The sequence below is a fragment of the Macrosteles quadrilineatus genome, unplaced genomic scaffold, assembly GCF_028750875.1.
Source record: "Macrosteles quadrilineatus isolate MER2022 unplaced genomic scaffold, UCM_ALF_1.0 Scaffold_6__1_contigs__length_79288215, whole genome shotgun sequence".
NCBI classification, from domain to species: domain Eukaryota; kingdom Metazoa; phylum Arthropoda; class Insecta; order Hemiptera; family Cicadellidae; genus Macrosteles; species Macrosteles quadrilineatus.
In genome coordinates, this window is record NW_026542599.1 from 50,212,419 (window position 1) to 50,222,802 (window position 10,384).

General features: G+C 38.3%; 1 protein-coding gene across 1 annotated transcript; it reads right to left on the reverse strand.

Annotated features, from left to right (window-relative positions):
* Positions 1-7,228: 7,228 nt before the first annotated feature.
* LOC128997519 (dynein heavy chain-like) lies at positions 7,229-9,190 on the reverse strand. Its single transcript, XM_054423159.1, has one exon. The coding sequence runs from the start codon at positions 9,188-9,190 to the stop codon at positions 7,229-7,231; it is 1,962 nt and encodes a 653-aa protein (XP_054279134.1).
* Positions 9,191-10,384: the final 1,194 nt, after the last annotated feature.

Below are 10,384 nucleotides of genomic sequence, written 5' to 3' on the forward strand. Positions count from 1 at the left end.
TTTACTAATTTGTATAATAATTTGGTTTTAAAATCACTTTTTATATCTATATGTATTTGGCCTTTATAGCTTTGATCGCACAGGAAGTATATTGTTACGAAATTCATAAAGGAAAAAAATCATTATTTATCATAAGGAAATGTTAATTAAACTTTTATAATAATTTCTTTGCGTCTTTTAATTTTTATCAATGTTAACTACAACTAATAGGGCATGATTTTTTCATCTGATTACAATTATTTATTGGAGAATCACATAACCCCTAACTAAACTGTAAAGTATTTAATCAGTTTATAAATTCTTTAGCATATAGCGATAAACAAAAGTATAACAACAGAAGTTCTCGTTTATCAATACAATAAGCTGTTTTTAATCAAATATATCAATATTATCATGAAAAAGTTATTATCACTATATTTGTTTTATAGCTAATTTAAAGTAATCTTTACTTCAGGTATCGTATTTTATATCTAAAACTTTCATAATACGAGTATAGATTGCAACAAAAATCCCTGTTAACAAATGTTATAAATCTAAATCCGTTCATGATAATCAAGAACACGATTTCTCTTGTGCTACGAATATTGTTCTTAGCTCATTATGTACATAGCAATTATTTTGTATCTGCAATGAAACTGAATATATTTTGTAAATTGTTTTATATATGTTCAATGTTTGATTGTGTTTATGTATATTAATAGTCTACACAATTTGTAAAATGTATAACTTGGTAAGTGTTGTTGCTGTTTTAATAGTTTTAATGAAACAGAGCTTGTAATATATTTGTAAAAAGAACTGTGATAAAATCGTTGTAAATAAAACCTTTATTTATCAAATTAATTTTTTTTTATTTTAACCCACTGGTATACAACGTAAAAACCTACCAAATGCAGGGTGGCAATAACAAAAAAAAAAAATACTATTAAGTTAAAAATTGCTTGAAAAGATAATCACAAACACCTTTTTGTTCATTAAAAACTGTTACAAAAGTATCGAAACGGAAAATAACAGTACATTTTATGAATTGTGTTGATTTTATTGTTGTGAAAGTAACTGTCCACCTATGTTCCATTTGTTTGTTCATATTATCGAACCTACGAACCTATAAACATTGTAGGTGACATTGCTTACAGAGAAACATTTGTTGTTTTTTTAGAGCATTAACAAACCCTTAGCACAGTCAATGCTTTGAAGTTAAAATTTTAATGAAAACAAACACATTCAATACCAATAATTACTGAACTTACAAAGTTACAGTTAGTTAAAAAAAATTAAGTTGTCTGCTTTGAGATGTATATTATTATTTGTTTATTTCCCTGGGTTACATAAAATATCTAAACCATACTAATAAAACACAAATCACTGATTGACTGACCAACTCACTCGTTGATCACAATATCAAAAAACAACCAAAACACGTAGTAATTGGGTTGCAGGTTTTACTTAATTTATAGATCAGAAGTCTTTTTAAAAAAAAAAAACGAATTACTGTACTCTTATAAATTAATATTAATTAATAATAATTAATAATTTGTGGCTATCCCCAATCTATTTTTAATAAGGCCCTAAACAAAGTAAACTCCAGAGAATTATTGGAACCCACCACTGAGGAAAAACCCATTACTACTGTTTGTATACCCTATGTAAAAAATGTCTCAGAAAAATTAAGGCGCATAAATTCAAAATACAAAATTCGTACAGTTTTCAAAAGTAAAGACACAATTCGTAGCCGTCTCACCAAACTAAAACCTGAAAATGAACAGCAAAACACAAAAGATATTATCTATAACATTCCTTGTTCGTGTGGTAGAAACTACGTAGGGCAAACGTCAAGGCCAGTGACGGTGAGGATTAACGAACACATTAAAAAGGTTAAAAATATAGATAGGTATGGCTCGAGAATCTGTGAACATGTATTAGAGACAAATCATACAGTAAAATGGGATTCCAGCAAAATTCTATACAAATAACCGGATTGGAGGAAACGGAACATGGCAGAGTCGCTATTTATGGCTATTGAAGATGAGCCTCTATCACGACCATCGGTTTATGTTAGAACTGTTTATTTACACTAGAACTAGAACTAAGAACTAGAACAGCTGAGAGACAAGGCCAAGGATGTCAAAGGCTAATCTACAATAACCAGTACGTCCACCAACCCCCCTTCCCTCCCCCCTCTACAGGAACAGCTGATCTGGTAGTCGTGGTTAGGCGTTCAGCTCGTGTACGGGAGAAAAATAAAGTTTTAATTCCCTGAGGAGACGGGACGTTATCTTGGTCCCACGAAACGTCGGAGTAAATCCAAGGAAGATTTTTATGTGCGTGTATGTGTGTGTTGTGTGTCTTCGTTGTGTTACATTTTGACGAGTCCTGGATTAACAAATTAAGGTGAGTGAAGCCCACAAGCTGATCAATACAGTAATAAACCTCGCCTAAAAACATGGCTTTCAAAAATAAAACTTATACTTTCAATCTTTAAGTCGAGGCTATATTTAATTTGGAATTTTCCAGCTACGGGGTTTGTTCCAACCGCCAGCGATTTCACCGCATCGCAAGTGACGACGATGATGTCTCCGTGAGTGCGGTAGATGTTCACGATTTTGCCATTATCGCTGGAAGTGTTCACGATGACGCAATGGTCGGAGGATATCGCGCTCAATCGAGATCGCCTCAATAGCGGCAGATGTCTAAAATGTTCCACTGGTAGGGAAAACGATGGTGATATCCTTCGTGATCGCATGGGTTTTGTTCACGATTTTGTCACCATGATGGGTAATATGTATCCGTGATCACATATTATTATTATATTAACATTGTTCTATTAACACATTTGTGATTACTAAACTTTATACTCCTATCCAGCTGGTAACTGCATATTAGGCCTTGAAACTCGACACGGATTAATAAATTTAAATTGTATTATTGATAAAAAAAGAATATTTTCACCAAAATGTCATCAAATTACATTTATTTGACGGTAAACTAATTAGAGAATTAGTTAAAGAGCAACTAGTAATGGTTTAAAGGGCTGTTGAAACGAGTAAAAACGCACTCCACTTGCACTAATAAATTGATATTGATTTAAATATTCCCCAGCATCATTGTCAAGCACCTGATTGAATATTGAATTAACTGAAATCACTTACGTATCGTTGTGTTAGCTGGTACACAAAACGATTGACACATCACTTGACATATCTAGGCTTTATGTTAAATAATTATTTATTCAACTTTTTTATGGACAAAACGTAATTAATACTGTCTTGTTTCAACAAGGGAAACGGTATTAATGGACCAATAAATAAAAAGCGTATTTGTTTTTGGTGAGTTATGTCTAAACTCGTAACTGTATAGTTAGTAAAAGAACACCACTAGGTTCAATAGTCTTCTAGTTTTATTAAACATTAAATAAAAGTATTAATTAAAAATAAAAATAAAAATATTATTTGGCTCAATTTATAAATCGAGTAATTTTTTATAGTAATACTGAACAAGTCTTATCCAACTACTGACATCTTGTACATAACTAATACTGTAGTATTTTTTTTATGTAATACACTATATTTTTCATTTAAAATATAGAAGTATTATATTTATAATTGATATATTTTTGAATATTTATCATTTATATAAAAGTTATTGTTAAGTTAATTGAGTTATAGAATCACTTTGAAAAAAAAATCTCGAGTAAGTGTTGCACGAATGACACGGGGAAAATAATATTACAAAACGTCAAAAACCTTAATTTATTACTCATATCAAACATTCGGAATGTAGGACTAATGAAAAACTAATTACTTAGATTATAGTATTTACAATGTTTGTAGTACTTGTTCAAAAGGTTTATTGAATTCCAACTTAGGTTGGGCGTTTGTGTATTGTTAGTTGTAATGTGATAGTTAAGTTTTTTTACCTGAGGACGGGATCAGATTCCAGATCCCGAAACGTTGTGTATTGTTTTTTACAATCGTGATGGAAAATGTCCGCAATAACCCATTGAACAGCATTAACTCGACATCACCAACAATGAACTTCAAACAAATAATTGTAGTACTTATTATAATATTTAATTGTACAAGAAATTAAAATTAAAATTACCACATCAGATCAAATAAACTCATAAATCCATTTTAAGCCATACTTATGAATAAAATCCACAATGCTATACTACTAGTGTCCTTCCATTCAATTTTACTACGTACAAAACGAAGCCCTACGCTACACAAAACTTGGATCAGTCCTCACCACTGAAAAGATTGTCTAATCTAAAAAGAATTATAGTTGATTCAAGTATAAAACTAGTACAATATGCACCACGTAAAAAAACATCTCGCGGCAATGGCTAACATCTCACTATCAATAATTTAGAGTTTGGAGTGTTTCGTAGTTCACAGGCCACCGAGCACGCTAGTCTAGCACTATGTTAAATAACGCAGGCCGCACTTTTAAAAGACTGATAAGGTTTCTGCAATTTCAAATTTATTGCATTGGATAGTTTAAAAATGTGGTTTTATACGTCGACTGTATCCTCGACAACGTCGACTGTATCCTCGACATATCGACTGTATACTCGACAACGTCGACTGTATCCTCGACAAGTCGACTGTATACTCGACAACGTCGACTGTATCCTCGACATGTCGACTGTATCCTCGACAACATCGACTGTATCCTCGAAAACGTCGACTGTATCCTCGACAACGTCGACTGTATACTCGACATGTCGACTGTGTACTCGACATGTCGACTGTATCCTCGACATGTCGACTGTATACTCGAAAAGGTCGACTGTATACTCGACATGTCAACTGTATCCTCGACATGTCGACTGTATCCTCGACAACGTCGACTGTATCCTCGACATGTCGACTGTATACTCGACATGTCGACTGTATACTCGACATGTCGACTGTATCCTCGACAACGTCGACTGTATCCTCGACAACGTCGACTGTATCCTCGACAACGTCGACTGTATCCTCGACATGTCGACTGTATCCTCGACAACGTCGACTGTATCCTCGACAACGTCGACTGTATACTCGACATGTCGACTGTATCCTCGACATGTCGACTGTATCCTCGACATGTCGACTGTATACTCGACATGTCGACTGTATCCTCGACATTGCGACTGTATCCTCGATTTGTCGTCTGTATCCTCGACAACGTCGACTGTATCCACGACATGTCGACTGTATACTCGACAACTTCGACTGTATCCTCGACAACGTTGACTGTATACTCGATATGTCGACTGTATCCTCGACATGTCGACTGTATACTCGAAAACGTCGACTGTATCCTGGACATGTCGACTGTTTACTCGACAACGTCGACTTTATTCTCGACATGTCGACTGTATCCTCGACAACGTCGACTGTATCCTCGACAACGTCGACTGTATCCTCGACATGTCGACTGTATCCTCGACAACGTTTGACTGTATCCACGACATGTCGATTGTATCCTCGACAATCTAAAAAGAATTATAGTTGATTCAAGTATAAAACTAGTACAATATGCACCACGTAAAAAAACATCTCGCGGCAATGGCTAACATCTCACTATCAATAATTTAGAGTTTGGAGTGTTTCGTAGTTCACAGGCCACCGAGCACGCTAGTCTAGCACTATGTTAAATAACGCAGGCCGCACTTTTAAAAGACTGATAAAGGTTTCTGCAATTTCAAATTTATTGCATTGGATAGTTAAAAAATGTGGTTTTATACGTCGACTGTATCCTCGACAACGTCGACTGTATTCTCGACATATCGACTGTATCCTGGACATGTCGACTGTTTACTCGACAACGTCGACTGTATCCTCGACATGTCAACTGTATCCTCGACAACGTCGACTGTATCCTCGACAACGTCGACTGTATCCTCGACATGTCGACTGTATCCTCGACAACGTTTGACTGTATCCTCGACATGTCGATTGTATCCTCGACAACGTTGAATGTATACTCGACAACGTCGACTGTATTCTCGACATGTCGACTGTATACTCGACAACGTCGACTGTATACTCGACAACTTCGACTGTATCCTCGACATGTCAAGTGTATACTCGGCAACGTCGACTGTATCCTCGACATGTCGACTGTATACTCGACATGTCGACTGTATCCTCGACATGTCGACTGTATCCTCGACATGTCGACTGTATCCTCGACATGTCGACTGTATCCTCGACATGTCGACTGTATCCTCGACATGTCGACTGTATACTCGACAACGTCGACCGTATACTCGAAAACGTCGACTGTATCCTGGACATGTCGACTGTATACTCGACAACGTCGACTGTATCCTCGACATGTCGACTGTATCCTCGACAACGTTGAATGTATACTCGACAACGTCGACTGTATCCTCGACATGTCGACTGTATACTCGACAACGTCGACTGTATCCTCGACATGTCGACTGTATACTCGACAACGTCGACTGTATCCTCGACATGTCGACTGTATCCTCGACATGTCGACTGTATCCTCGACATGTCGACTGTATCCTCGACATGTCGACTGTATCCTCGACAACGTTGAATGTATACTCGACAACGTCGACTGTATCCTCGACATGTCGACTGTATACTCGACAACGTCGACTGTATCCTCGACATGTCGACTGTATCCTCGACAACGTCGACTGTATACTCGACAACTTCGACTGTATACTCGACAACTTCGACTGTATCCTCGACATGTCAAGTGTATACTCGGCAACGTCGACTGTATCCTCGAAATGTCGACTGTATACTCGACAACGTCGACTGTATCCTCGACATGTCGACTGTATACTCGACATGTCGACTGTATCCTCGACATGTTGACTGTATCCTCGACATGTCGACTGTATCCTCGACATGTTGACTGTATCCTCGACATGTCGACTGTATAATCGACATGTCGACTGTATCCTCGACATGTCGACTGTATACTCGACAATGTCGACTGTATCCTCGACATGTCGACTGTATCCTCGACAACGTCGACTGTATCCTCGACAACGTCGACTGTATCCTCGACAACGTTTGACTGTATCCACGACATGTCGATTGTATCCTCGACAACGTTGAATGTATACTCGACAACGTCGACTGTATTCTCGACATGTCGACTGTATACTCGAAAACGTCGACTGTATCCTCGACATGTCGACTGTATCCTCGACAACGTCGACTGTATACTCGACAACTTCGACTGTATCCTCGACATGTCAAGTGTATACTCGGCAACGTCGACTGTATCCTCGACATGTCGACTGTATCCTCGACAACGTTGAACGTATACTCGACAACGTCGACTGTATCCTCGACATGTCGACTGTATACTCGACAACGTCGACTGTATCCTCGACATGTCGACTGTATCCTCGACATGTCGACTGTATCCTCGACATGTCGACTGTATCCTCGACATGTCGACTGTATACTCGACAACGTCGACTGTATACTCGACAACGTCGACTGAATCCTGGACATGTCGACTGTATACTCGACAACGTCGACTGTATCCTCGACATGTCGACTGTATCCTTGACAACGTTGAATGTATACTCGACAACGTCGACTGTATCCTCGACATGTCGACTGTATACTCGACAACGTCGACTGTATCCTCGACATGTCGACTGTATCCTCGACAACGTCGACTGTATACTCGACAACTTCGACTGTATCCTCGACATGTCAAGTGTATACTCGGCAACGTCGACTGTATCCTCGAAATGTCGACTGTATACTCGACAACGTCGACTGTATCCTCGACATGTCGACTGTATTCTCGACATGTCGACTGTATTCTCGACATGTCGACTGTATCCTCGACATGTCGACTGTATCCTCGACATGTTGACTGTATCCTCGACATGTCGACTGTATAATCGACATGTCGACTGTATCCTCGACAACGTCGACTGTATCCTTGACATGTCGACTGTATCCTCGACATGTCGACTGTATCCTCGACATGTCGACTGTATACTCGACAATGTCGACTGTATCCTTGACATGTCGACTGTATCCTCGACAACGTCGACTGTATCCTCGACATGTCGACTGTATACTCGACAACGTCGACTGTATCCTCGACATGTCGACTGTATCCTCGACAACGTCGACTGTATACTCGACAACTTCGACTGTATCCTCGACATGTCAAGTGTATACTCGGCAACGTCGACTGTATCCTCGACATGTCGACTGTATCCTCGACATGTCGACTGTATCCTCGACATGTCGACTGTATACTCGACAACGTCGACTGTATACTCGACAACGTCGACTGTATCCTGGACTTGTCGACTGTATACTCGACAACGTCGACTGTATCCTCGACATGTCGACTGTATCCTCGACAACGTTGAATGTATACTCGACAACGTCGACTGTATCCTCGACATGTTTACTGTATACTCGACAACGTCGACTGTATCCTCGACATGTCGACTGTATCCTCGACAACGTCGACTGTATACTCGACAACTTCGACTGTATCCTCGACATGTCAAATGTATACTCGGCAACGTCGACTGTATCCTCGAAATGTCGACTGTATACTCGACAACGTCGACTGTATCCTCGACATGTCGACTGTATACTCGACATGTCGACTGTATCCTCGACATGTCGACTGTATCCTCGACATGTCGACTGTATCCTCGACATGTTGACTGTATCCTCGACATGTCGACTGTATACTCGACAACGTCGACTGTATACTCGACAACGTCGACTGTATACTCGGCATGTCGACTGTATCCTCGACATGTCGACTGTATCCTCGACATGTCGAATGTATCCTCGACATGTCGACTGTATCCTCGACAACGTTGACTGTATCCTCGACAATGTCGACTGTATCCTCGACAACGTCGACTGTATCCTCGACATGTCAACTGTATACTCGACAACGTCGACTGTGTCCTCGACATGTCGACTGTATACTCGGCAACGTCGACTGTATCCTCGACATGTCGACTGTATCCTCGACATGTCGACTGTATCCTCGAAAACGTCGACTGTATCCTCGAGAACGTCGACTGTATCCTCGACAACGTCGACTGTATCCTCGAAATGTCGACTGTATCCTCGACATGTCGACTGTATCCTCGAGAACGTCGACTGTATCCTCGACAACGTCGACTGTATCCTCGAAATGTCGACTGTATCCTCGACATGTCGACTGTATCCTCGACAACGTCGACTGTATCCTCGACAACGTCGACTGTATCCTCGACAACGTCGACTGTATCCTCGACAACGTCGACTGTATCCTCGACAACGTCGACTATATCCACGACATCTCAATTTTTGTAATAACATATTTGAGTGAACAGCAAAATGGCAGGTACGTGCAGATGAGTGACCCACACATTCCCTGTTGAGGATCACAGCTCCTAAAGAATATACATACCCCGACTTTAATTTAAGATATCCTGTAATAAGGTCTGGGAAATATCACATAACATAAGGAACAAAATCTTAACTGACTTTCATTTTTAAATTACATTTAATTTCATAATTTTAAATCAATCGCAAAACTATAGTTTTCTTCCAAACGGGATGAAAACGCAACATTGAAGATCTATTTTTTATAGAAATAAAAAAAGAAACAAGGGTGATTGAGGATTGGTGTTTTTAAATAGATTAAAATATTATATTAATTAGTTTCTGGTAAACTTATTTTGTATACGTCTGTCACAAATAATTAATATTATTTAGTAGTATATAGATATCATAGTTTAGAAATTCACATTTATCATAATTACATATTTATAGGTAAGAAATAGCATGATCTGAAATTTGTAAAAAAAAGTCACTCCATTGGCCTTGTACACAAGTAAGCACCTAATGAGCTATTTCAAATATATTTATATCATTTTTAATAACATATGTGAAGGGATTACAATTACTAAAAGTTAAACAAATTAATATCAGTATTTATTTTAATATTATACGCTTTATGTCACAAACAACAAAAGAAAGACTAAATTAATTAAACTCCAAACCAGATAAAACAATATTTTGATACACATTGTCGAGTAACAATCAAATGCCTCTGGTTCATTTAAACAATGGAATGTGCTGAAAGCGTTGAAAACAAACATTTAACAATCAACTCATTGGTGTAGGAATGTAAAGCATTGCATAGTGCAATGTGATGACATCCACCCTTTTTAAGCCTGTGTGACATTGTTATAGCAAATTCACAGTTATACATTATCTGTACGAATAGTATTCCACAACAACGCGATACATTCAATAACTCTGAACCCTTTGTGTAATTCCATTATAATACTTGAGTGTAACTATACAATGACTACAACATTATGAGGCTACATACAATTGACCTTATTCAATTAATTGTTACT